This window comes from Oenanthe melanoleuca, chromosome 1A, assembly GCF_029582105.1.
Source record: "Oenanthe melanoleuca isolate GR-GAL-2019-014 chromosome 1A, OMel1.0, whole genome shotgun sequence".
Lineage (NCBI taxonomy): Eukaryota > Metazoa > Chordata > Aves > Passeriformes > Muscicapidae > Oenanthe > Oenanthe melanoleuca.
The window spans coordinates 48,184,907-48,197,270 of record NC_079334.1 but is presented as its reverse complement, the minus strand read 5'-3'; the positions used below and the strand labels follow the sequence as shown (position 1 = coordinate 48,197,270).

General features: G+C 38.8%; 1 protein-coding gene across 3 annotated transcripts in view; it reads right to left on the bottom strand.

The window, feature by feature from the left end:
* The window catches only part of KCND2 (potassium voltage-gated channel subfamily D member 2), a 256,541-nt gene that overhangs the window by 17,159 nt on the left and 227,018 nt on the right, over nucleotides 1-12,364 (bottom strand). For all 3 annotated transcript variants that reach the window (XM_056511312.1, XM_056511320.1, XM_056511328.1), the window contains one exon: nucleotides 3,118-3,280. In XM_056511312.1, the coding sequence (XP_056367287.1) occupies nucleotides 3,118-3,280 (163 nt within the window). The remainder of the gene's footprint in view (nucleotides 1-3,117; nucleotides 3,281-12,364) is intronic.

The window sequence follows — 12,364 nt, the reverse complement described above, 5'->3', positions numbered from 1 at the left end:
AATTTTAACAATGTATTTTTATGATTGGACATAGGAGCTTCCTTTAAAATGCATTCAAAATGCAATGGTATATAAATAAATTTCTCTCTTCCATCTTCTCCCAAGCTTTAATGTGCAGTGTCTTTTTTGCCAAAAACAAACAAGTGGAATTGACTAAAAGTGCAAAACTCAGTAAGTGCATAAAATGATGGTTGCATGGCTCTTAGAAATCCTAATGTAAGTGACAATATTTTTCTGCTGTAAATTGTCAATGCTCCTGGAACTAGATTTCAGCTCTTCAGCAAAGAACTTTCTCTTGAGTTTCCTTCCAGTCCAAGTGTTTCACGGTTTTTGAAGCCTATCTTGATTACACTGCTGTGTGAGGTATTGATAAAGTTGTATAATTCAAAGGTACAACAGTCTCAGTCCAGTGGAAGCTGTTACAGCCAGCAGGAGGTACCACTGCCTGCAGGGGCTTGTGCTGCTCTCCATGAACAGCACCTTCTTTTAAGCTTATATTCCTCAGCCTCAGAGAACAGAAATAAGTTCAGTGCCTAGGGAAACATTTATTTTAGAAAATGGTGTAAGGTCTCTATTGTATTGAAAGAAGAAGGATTTTCAAACTTCAATAATGTGACCTTTTTGCCTGAATATCCTTTTACAATGTTGTAGAAACCCCCTGTGAAATGCAGGGCTATATTTCATGGCTAAATATGGACTACACAGTACCCATGAAGTGCTTTTTGTTGATTTTTCTTTTTTAGTCCATCAGAGCAATATTCAGCTCAACATCTCAGTCATTTTAGATTGAAAGAGACTAGCTTTGCAATAAGAGATATCAATGAAACACACATCCAGTGCTGAGTTAATCAGACCTCAAAGCCATTTTCTCCAAAGCAAGAAGGGCATAAACACAGTCAGAGGAGATCTCTCATCCTTGCTGTTGGCATTGTTCTGGGAAGCAGAGGAAAAAAAGCTTGACAGAATTGCCATTCATCACTTTGTGTTCCTGTTTGAAACATACAATGAGCTCACTGTTTTGCAAGGAGAAAAAGTCAGTTATTAACTCAAGCAGTTTCTATTCAGGAGGAGATTATGGGGAATAGCAGCCAGACTACCAATCTAATTTTTGTGAGATATATTCTAGTGTCCATTTCTTCTTCACTGACAAATTGTGCTGTTTTTGGCTGGAGTAGAGTTAATTTTCTTCACAGTGGCTGGTGTGGGGCTGAGTTTTTATGCTTCCAGTTCTCTCCTCTATCCTGCTGGTGGGGGAGTGAGTGAGCAGCTGCATGGACCTTGGATGCTGGCTGGGTTAAACCATGACAGAAATGTAAAGCAGGCCTAGAAAACTCAGTTTTGTGGCATGCAGGAGGAGACAGTTTCTATCTGAAATGGTCGTGTCTGCAGCTATTATGGGAGCTCAGAACAGGCACAGTGATTGCTGGGATGGAGCAGATCTGTCACCCTGACTGCCACAGTGCTCAGCAGCACAGTCAGGAGCTCCATGTCCTGGCTCACACACAGCTGCTTCTCTGCTGCCATTCCACAAAAAGAATAGAAAAGCTCTTGACAAAAACAAGGTAGTGTAGAAGTGACATGAAGTCAGCTGGGATTAGGCTGTGGGACAAAATGGCATGCAGAAGAGTGGCTGGAATGAGCAGATAGATAAAGTATGGGACTGGGATCTCTGAAGCAGCCTATATTTTAGATCAGGTTTCTAGAGGTATGACCTTCTTGTGATACACCTGGTTTGTTTTTATAGCCATTTTCCTCACCTGACAGCATTTTTTTCAAGATTTGGCCATTGAAGGTTGCTGTATGTTGGTTTTTTTGGGCTTTCTCGTTTTTTTTTTTTTTTTTTAATTTTTGTTTGTTTGTTTGTTTGTTTTTTGTTTGTTTGTTTATTTGTTTGTTTTTTGTTTGTTTTTGTTTTTTTTTTAAATGAAGAAATCAATCAAAAAGGTGACCAGAGAGAAACACACAAACATTTTATACCTGACCATGGTGCTGCTGTCGATATGAAGCAGATGCAGCCTGTGCTCCCTGGTCTATAAATGCAGTCCCTGGCCATGGTCTGCCTGCACCCTTCCCCCAGCACTGATCCTGCTCTCCTGAGACCACAGGAGTGTCAGGATCTCTGAAGAGAGGCCATGGGTCACAAAAAGCCCAAGTGGTGAATCTCAGCCTTGGCAGTCGTGCAACCTGTGAGGCACCTGGAGCCTTCCGGCTGCCATCCGTGGAGGAGAGGAAGGAAAAGCATCTCAGCTCCCAGAACAGGGCTTCAGGTGACTCTGGGTGCTCTCTGAGCTGCCTGGCTTCAGAATTCATGGAAGTGGATTAGAACAAGTGCTTTGGCAGTGATGTGGAGATGGAAGTGACTGTCCAGGCTTGGCTACAACACTCCTGATAAATATTTCTCTTCCCAGCCCCTGACCTTGTCCATATGTGTCAGGAAGGGAAACAGTCTGTTTGTAAATCTAGTGGATATTTTTGTGAGAGACTCAGCAAATCAAGGAATCTGGTAAAACAGACTTTTATATTCATTTTTTACCTGATTGAGCTGTTTATCTATTTTGCCTTTTAAGCAAAATAGAGCTGAGGAGACAAGTTCCCAACAATCAGATTCCCCCAGAGACTGAATCTGGGACTTTAACTAAACCTGGCTTAGTGAAGCAATCTGTCATCAGAGATGTTAGAAATCATTATCAGGTTGAGGGTTTTGTTTGTTTGTTTGTTTGTTTGTTTGGCTGATTTTTTTGGTTTTCTTTTTTCTCAGAAGACTGTGGTGGAAAGAAAACCTTCCTGAAAAAGTACAGAAGAATCTTCAGTGAGTGAGAGACTGCAGCTATTGTCTAAAAATCCAAGATCTAGTCTAACAAGTAGGATGAACTACCAAAATAATAGATCTGTCATTTTAACAGAAAAGGTAAATATATCAGTTTTGGTTTGTGTTGGGTTTTTTTTTCCTCACTAAAACTAAGACAGTATTTTTAGCTAGGACATGGGTTAGGCATGTAGCACATACACATAGTGATCTTCTTGCTAAGAAATATGCACTGTAACAACACACAGCATATAGAAAATCATATTTTGTCTATTGTACAACAACATAAAGGGGAAAAATTAGAAGCTCACCTTTTGTGCCCTGCGCTTGTCTGCTCGTTGGTTCTGGTGGTAAATACGGCTGAAGTTGGAGACAATCACAGGAACTGGCAGAGCAATGACCAAGACACCACTCAGGGAGCAAATTGAACCAAAAATCTTGCCAGCTATTGTCTTTGGCACCATGTCACCATACCTGGGTTAAAGAAAACAAAAAGCTTAGTAAAGACAGAATCTCTTCTAGTAATTTAATTTCACAATTAATTAATTCCACAGTATAGTTTACTTCTTTTGCAAATAGTACTTTTTGCATATAGATAATACTTTTACACATATCCTTACTTATACAGCATGCCCATTGCTGTGCACAAATAATTTTAAGTTGAAATAAATTTTGGGTCTCCTGTCTGTCAAACTGGGGGCAGGTAAATCACATTATACCTGCTGTAGTCTTCCCAGGCTGCCTTCATTGCAATGGAGAGAGAATGACCTTGCTAAGAAAAAAAAATCAGTGTTGAAGTTCAGTTCTTGTGCTGTTTGCTTGTTGAAAGAGCTCATCAATTTCATTGGCAAGATCTCAGAGAGACCACTTGGTAAATTAGATACTAAACTGAATAATCTATTGTCTCAAGCTGATATAGTACTTTCATTTAGCAGGGTGACACATTTTTGCAACAGGTTTCCCAGGAGATCATGGACTTTCTATCACTGTATTTTTTCAAATTTGGCTAGACAGAAGCATGGCTGACCTAACTTGTTGATGGCATTAGAAGCTGGAGTAGCTGAGTTCCAGATTTCCCTTCTATGGTCTAGGTGAAAGCAAACATTAAAAACTCAAGCCACCAGCAAGCAAACAACCAAATTGTAACTGCAATCTTGGCAATGCTCAGAATTACTACAGCTACCACTTCTCTTTATGATATTGGATATTTTGTTCAACAAGTAAGAACAAAGTGTTACTGTTGTATGTAAAGGCACTCTAGTGACAATTTATTAAGAGATTTTAGCTCTTTGCATTTTGCTATATTCTATAGGGGACAAGTATATAATTACATACTACAGAGTTTAATAAAAAAGATTACTTTCAAAATTCAGTTTTTAGCTTTATTGGATTTGAAGTTATTGTGAAATATTGATTTTAGCTTGTGAGTTTAGTATGCTTGTGAAAAGAGAGATAGCATATTCCCTATTACAAATTTATAAACTCTTAACACAAGAAAAGTTAAGAAATAAGAGTGTGGGGGAACAGTGTTTAGAAAATACTGTCTGGAAAACAAAACCTGTCTGTTCAGCAGGAACTGGAAAAATAGTAGAGAAGAAGGGGAAAGTCTTCAAGTCAGTGTCCAAATTGTGCACCTAATGACAAGAAGTGGATAAAAGAGTGAGGATATGGGATAATGGAGAAACTATTTGAAGTTAGAGGACACCTGCCAGCAATGAGAGCTCAGCTCATGTCAAAAGGAGGTGAAAATGAATGGTTTGCATTTTTTAGGATATGAAGAATGTGTTGAACGTAAATATTCAAATAAGTTGTCATCCAGGCAGATATAATATAGATGACCAAGTCTTGGACTATTGACATAGATTATGCTGTGCTAAATAAATATTTGGTTGCTTTACTAAGTATGTCCGTATGTAAAATATTCACATGAATAATATAGTTAATATTTCTGCCAATATTCCCATTCCCCCCCCCCATTTACTAAGAATTTGAATGCTATTAGTTTCTCATTCTGTGACATGGCAGGATTGCATGAAAAATACATAATTTAATAGAATCCATCTTTCACACAAATAATATAATTTGTTTTAATTAAAGATATCTAAAAACTGGAAAAATACTAGAAAGAATGTCATGCTTTCCTTCACATCAACATTTGTACCCCACAACATAGGCATTTTTGATGCTTATCTCTTCCTAAAGCCTGAGCTGACTATCAATGGTATGCATGACCAGCTGTTCTTTTCTTTGGGCAAGGAAGTGGATAAATGACCTTTCAAGGTCTCTTTGACAAATGGGATCCCCAACACCTCACTAACCCCATATTTTTTCAGGCAGAACAATAGAAAAGCAGTGGGCATAGGGCCAGGTTGGTGAGCTTTGTGGAGAAGACCTAGGATCAAATCACTGGTAAATATTTCTGCCTCACGCTACTCATTAGTTTTACTTCTTTCTTACAGATACAAGTATTTTCATATATTGGGTGAAACTGTGTGAACAGAAACCTGACACAAACAGACTTTGAAATGCAAAATTTACACGTGCCCTGTACTAGATCTCTTAAATTAGATCTCTTAAATGAGATTCCTAAATCTATATTTAGATGCTTATCACTTGAAATGCTGAACTGCTGAACCTCCATAAGCTTCCATTGAGACTGATGGCAGCTGTGGATAGAAGGCACTGCTGGGTATAATTAATTTGGCTTGAAATTGCTCAAGGATATAGTTCATCCTGTTGATAATGTGGCACTAAAATTATATGAATCAAGAGCAAACTGAAGCTTTAGGAGTTGTGACAGGAACCACAAACTCATCTGTCTTTAGCATTTCAGTATTTATGTGTGTACCTAACCAGTGACATAAGCAGATGCCTTTTCATAATATTTTAGTGTTACAGAATAAAATAAAAAAAAAAAAATAGGATTGTTTGACACAAAAAGGTATTTTGCAATATTTTTCTTACCTTCTGGACAAAATGTCATACAGATGCTTAAACCGCTTACATTAAAATAATTTGCTTTCCATTACTTTTCTTTTTAGCATGCATCAGTTGTAATACAGCAACTTTTTCCAAAGGTAATGTTGCTTGTCTGTTATTTAGTGCTAGTAATACCTTTTGCATCATTAATAATTCTCACATAATTAGTTTTTCTCCGGTGCTAGCCACTGTGTTAGAGTTGTTTAAATAAAATTATGGTCAGAAGAAATTACTTCAAAGAAATTATCTCACAGGGTGGGAAACATATTTGGCTACTTTTGTGACAAAACAGAGGTTTTGCTACATTTACCCTGGTTAACTTTGCTCTCCTCTGGGACAGTGACACAGATTTTAGTCCAGTGTAGCCATGACCAGAATTTCTAATGAAGTTCCTCCCCCTGAATTAAACATTACCTTTAGTTGTACCTCATATATCACTAAACACCACCAATGGAAATGGATGACATAAAATGAAGGGAAAATTCCTTCTATAACCCCAACTGCAATTGTTTTATTCTTTGGAAATTCTAAAGTAAAAAAAAAAATATAACTCCATTTTCAGATGGCAGGGAAGCTTTGAGATGCTAGCATTTCAAAGTGGAAAATTTATACTTGAGCTCTAAGACAAACTCTAAATTCTGCAGAAAATCTGATTTCTTCAGCCATAGAGTCACAACAAATGTAGAATCTTATTAAGCAATTTTCACAGACTCTCTTTTCAAAAGGCAATGATTTTAAGGTTTTATCTAAAGGTTTTATCCAGCCTTTTCTTCAGGCTGGAACTGCAAACATATTCTCCTTTATTTGCTGTTTTTCCCTAGTTGCAGTCTTTTCATAGCTTTGTACATCATCTGTTCTGCATATGCCTATTATTGTAGCCAAAGCTCAAGCCAGTCTTTGGGCATTTATGATTTGTACTGACAATCTAATTTTGTAATGTCAGAAGTGTCATCCCAATATTTTATGTTCTGGATGAATGAAGAAAAAGAGGCTTTGTACTGATCCCAGATATCAATCATTCTACTCCAGTTGCCAAAAAGGGAAGGGAAAAGGCTCTGACAAACTATGTGTGTCAATCAAGATTTACCAAATCACAAGTCAGAAAGAACACGATCAAACGAATGCTTAGGTTTCACTAGACGTAGTTCAGACAGGGCAGATGTGCTACTGTCCATGGATATCTCCTCAATAAGGGACACTGTATAGGGATGATGGATGGATGGATGGATGGATGGATGGATGGATGGATGGATGGATGGGTGGATGGAGGGATGGATGGATGGATGGATGGATGGATGGATGGATGGATGGAAGGATGGATGGAAGGATGGATGGATGGATATATGGATGGATGGATGGATGGATGGATGGATGGATGGATGGATGGATGATGGATGGATGGATGTATGGATGGATGGATGGAAGGATGGATGGATATATGGATGGATGGATGGATGGATGGATGGGTGGATGGAGGGATGGATGGATCTATGGATGGATGGATGGATGGATGGATGGATATATGGATGGATATATGGATGGATGGATGGATGGATGGATGGATGGATGGATGGATGGATGGATATATGGATGGATGGATATATGGATGGATGGATGGGTGGATGGATGGGTGGATGGATGGATGGATGGATGGATGGATGGATGGATGGATGGATGGATGGATGGATGGATGGATGGATGGATGGATGGATGGATGGGTGGACGGATTTAAGGGCATGTGTGTCTGTCTCAGTTTGCATTCATCAGCTGACAGATCACTTTTGCATATTTGACTCCTTATTGCACGACAGACAGCAAGCCAGGGGATTCCTTTGTTTTGCAAATACTGTATGTTTCAGAGTGTTGATGTAACAAGGGTGTGATGCAGCACTTTGCATGACAGACTGCAGGGAATGAAATGCAGCTTGAATCACACACAGAGGATGGAGCTCTCGCAGGAGCTTGGGAAACACAAATGTATTTGGGGTTACTAAAGCCCAGCCAGTAATCTCAGCACTGCCAGGTCAGATCTCACCCATGGACATCCCCCTGCCAACACACTACTGCTTTTCTAACTGATGAGTGGAATATACCTGGTGTTGCATACCCATAATTCAAGAAACCTCAGACAACACAGGCTCTCTTTGTGGCATCATCACCTATTCATCTTATTCCTGTATCTAATGAAACTCAGATTTGATGGCTGTAAGATGAAATATTTCATAAGTCAAAGGTCCAGATCATAACTGAAGTGAATCATACTTTTTGGGCATTTTTCCTTGACATAAGAGAAAATGAATTTTCTTTAATAATCTTAACAAATGAGAGGGACAATGCTGCTAATTTAACTCTTGTTTTTTTTTATTTGAGCACAGGAGTAGATTGTTTTCTGAGTGAAAAATAAGTGTGTTGTGGATGTCAAAATAAATAAAGACACAAACTGTAATTTAGCATATTCTTGTGTGTATTACATCAGAAATTAATATTTGAAATAACTCACTTTGGATTAAAACACTCCCAAGTGACCTCTGTACCAAATCGGTAAAATCGGAGAGCAAATACAGGAAGAATAAACCCAGGATTTGCTTTTTTTCAAAGCCTAAATACTCTAGGCTGAGGCTGATGGACTCAGTAAAGGTTAAAAGAACCCTCACTACGAAAGGGTTTTCTGACACTAGAGGGCGTAAACGCCATTAAAACCAAATGCAAATGCAGAAACAATTTAAAATGCCTGTTACAGATACATATGCCCTCTTCCACCTCTTTCGAATGAATTTATATTCTTTAAAGAATTATTGCATTGATTGAGGTCTGTTGTCTGCTCCCATATTATTTGCTGAAAAGGAAAGCTAGTAACATTTTTTTGTTTTCAAACATGTAAAACATGTCAGAAAAGAATGGAGTTGTAAAATAGATGCAAAGACATTAGAATTAACTTGTTAATACTTATTTTAAAAACAAAGGAATTTATGACCAGAGAACAATGGAAAAAATAGTACGAGATCCATGGAAACTAAACAATCTTTGTAGAAACCAGCACAGCTCATATTTTTTCACGTGTGGGGGACAAATCACATTTCCCAGTAGATTCAGTGGGACATCCAGGCAGAGATCAAGATTTCTGCATGGGATTTGTTTAAAAGAACAGAGCCCTGCCTTTCCAGGGCAAGGGCTATCCTGTGCTGCTCTGCACAGGGTCGGTGCTTTACCCACTTGGGTGGGAGGATGATGATGCATCTGCTCTCTTGGCTCCTGTCTCAGCTAATGGCTCTTTTCCTCTCCTCCAGGAAAAGCCCCAGAGGCTGCTGTGGTGAGACTCTCAGAGAAGATTATACAGCTGCTCACTGGCCCATGAGTTTAGGCTGCCAGCCACCCACTTGGGCACACATTCACATCCTGGAACAGAAGAGTAGGCAGGAAAAGCAATTCCCATCCTCTCTGACACTACCAAACAATAATCATCGTGAATCTCACTTACTGTGCTGGTTTTGGCCAGGTCTGAAAGTAGCCTAATGATTTTGGAAAAGCAATTTCTAATAATGCAAAATGTTGCTGGTTGTGTGGGTTGCAGAACAACATTACATATATTACTTCAAATTTTATCCAGCCTGGGAGATTCTGCATGGAATTGCAAATAATCTTCCTGTTTTTACTGCTGTGCAGGGCCCTCTGCTGCTCTGTCTTCTGCCTAGTTGTGATGGACATGGTCCCCTCTGGGTCCACAAATCTTCCTTCAAGTGCTGGCCAGCATGATCATTCATGAATGATGAAAACCACATCTTCTCAGAAGTGGTAGTGCTCCCTGGGTTCTGCAGTGCAAGAGAATTAAAATACTGCCCCTGCACCCAGCTGGGTTAGCAGTTCCTGAAATACAGAATTTCTAATAAAAGTCAGATTTGAGAGGGAGGAGGGTTGTAGTTTTTGTTTTGTTTTGTTTTCTTTTTTGTTTTGCTTTGTTTTGTTTTGTCTGTATGTGCACCAGGGTTTTTGCTTAAACATTTGCACAGGTGGACTTTAGTACTTGGAGGTGCAAAAACTGAGCTTTTGCATGGAAAAGTTAAAAGGCTTGGCCAAGGAAACACTCCTAGCTTCTTGTAATCCAGACCAAGTATCAGATAAGCAAATTACTTCTGTTTTCCTTTACCATAAAGTATTAAATTCAAAGAGATAAAAGATACCTTTTGTTGTCATCTCTCCCCCACTGAATAAGAAAACTTATTATGCTACCTGTTCCTGAGTAAATCATGACAGAAGTGTGATGACTGCTCCATTCTGCATGGGGAATTTTTAAGCTGAGGTACAGCTCAGATGACTCCCAACAGCAGCATTACAGTCATAGACATACTACTGAGATGGCATTTCTGTTTGTTTTTTTCCCCCAGACTTCAGAAGCAAAAATAAGAATGTTTGGTTTTAGAAAAAAGATGTTTCTGAATGGATCCAACCTTTCATAAGGATAAGAAAAGCAACATAGCACTAAAACCCTTCTTGATGTAAAACTGGCCAGCTGCCTTTCCAAGTGTTTCCCAAGTCACGGTGGGTGTCAGAGCACACTGGCCATCACCCACAAGCAGAGGTTAGCATGTGCCTTCTTTGGAGTTTTCAGGCAAGGGGAGCTTTGCACAGCCCTTCACACAGAGCCAGGATTCTGTGGCAAGGCAGGTGCTCTGTCTGTGGCCCTGCCACAGTCCAAGCCACCTCCTGAAGGCAACACTGACACTGTGACAACCATTTCAGAAGGTCTCTGCAGAGGGAGCTTGTGCTTCCAAACCCCACATTTGTTTAAAGTGATGTAGACATCATGTCCCATGATGTAACTCAGAGCTGAGTCTCCCAGCAGTGGTTTTTGTGATGGAGATGCTCTCCTGAGAGATCTGCCATGTTATTCACTGGGACTTTTTGCTTAGCTTAGAGGATGGAGGACTGTAGGTCAGCAATAAAATTCACCAGCTAGACTGCCACACACTCTGCAAAGGATGAGTGACTCCTGCCTTTGTGTTCCCATGGGCATGTGAACAAACCAATCTCCCCCAGCTCCCTTCAGAACCTGCAGACTAGCTCTGGGACAAGCAGGTACATTGCAAGGGAGCAAATATCAGTTAACCACTTAACTTTGAGATCACTTTAAAAAAGACCATCAGTAAAAATATGGAAGCTAACCATTCTAAGAGTACAAAAAGTAGTTATATGCATAAAGCAATACTGCAGACATGTCAAATTACATTTGACAATTGCTAAATGGGCTCCTTGTCTAAAGAGAATGCTGTAGATTGTTATAAAGCTGTTCCCTAGAGCCTTCAAGCTGCTTGGTAACTAAATGCTGGTGAGTTGACACTAATTAGCCATTTATTTCAACATTATATCCAACAACAGATAATATAAATTGCTAGTGGTAATAATTTTAAGTGGAATTTCTAAATAAGCATTTCAGCTGTGTTGCCTTAAGGATTCAGCCTGTACAGTTACAATTTGGGTGCTAATTCTGTTTTTAAAACACTACTGTATGTGAATGTGAAATGAGCCAGGTTTGAAAGAATGAGTCAGATGTAAGTAGAAATGACTTAGTTTCTTAAAATTATCTTTACTTCTAAGAATAATACTGTATCTGATTAACATTGAATTAATTTATTACTTTGTTGTATTATTTTAGAATTCTAAGACATTAAGATACCATGGTGATGAGTGGAGAATAAATGCTTAGCCAGATGTTATTTTAAAGATGGCCCAAAGGATTCCAGGAAGAATATACTTTTCTGGTGTCACTCAAATGTGCATTTTCTGGGGCCTGATGCCGACATACAATTCTATTATATGTGAAGTCAAAAGTAAGTAAGAGGGAGGAAAAAAAAAAAAAAAGACAATTTGATCTTTGCTCCTGTAATTCTGGCTTACTTCAAAAAGGGAAAATGTTCCAGCATCTTTGCTCCTAAAAATCAATGACTCATATTACTTAGTTAGGATCTAATTTTCTAACAGTTCTTTTGCCAGAACATGAATCCACACACAAAAACACATAAATAGGATGAACTGACCAGATCTTTTATAGCTTATAAATGAAAAAAAAAAAAAAGCCAGTAATAGTTCAGACTTTCAGACTGAAACTTCATCTACCCTAACATTCAGTCTCCAGAATTTAACTTGAAGCAAACAGACATATAGAGAAAAATAATCAGGTAAATATACATGATAACATCATTGAATGATCTTCCATCCTTCAATCACTTACAAATAACTGAAGAAGTACCAACTAGAATTCTTTTTTTTTTTTTTTTTTTTTTTTTTTTTTAAGTTAGTGATTGTTAGATGTGTTGTTAGAGAGAGGGTTGCATTTCCATGGGCTTTATTTTGATCCTCTAAATCTGTGCACATTTCTGGCATTCACAGCACTGGCAGTTCCTTGGTGAGTGTCCTTTTGACTCTCCTGGCTGCAGTTCCTTGTTCCATGTGATGCCCCCAACCAGGTTCTTGTATTCAAAAAAGCATCTGGTGATATTCTCCAGCCACCCTCCTCCTGCCTCTTTCATACCTACTTGCTTTATCTCTTTCCTAGGCTGACAAATCCTGCTCTGTTCCTACAGA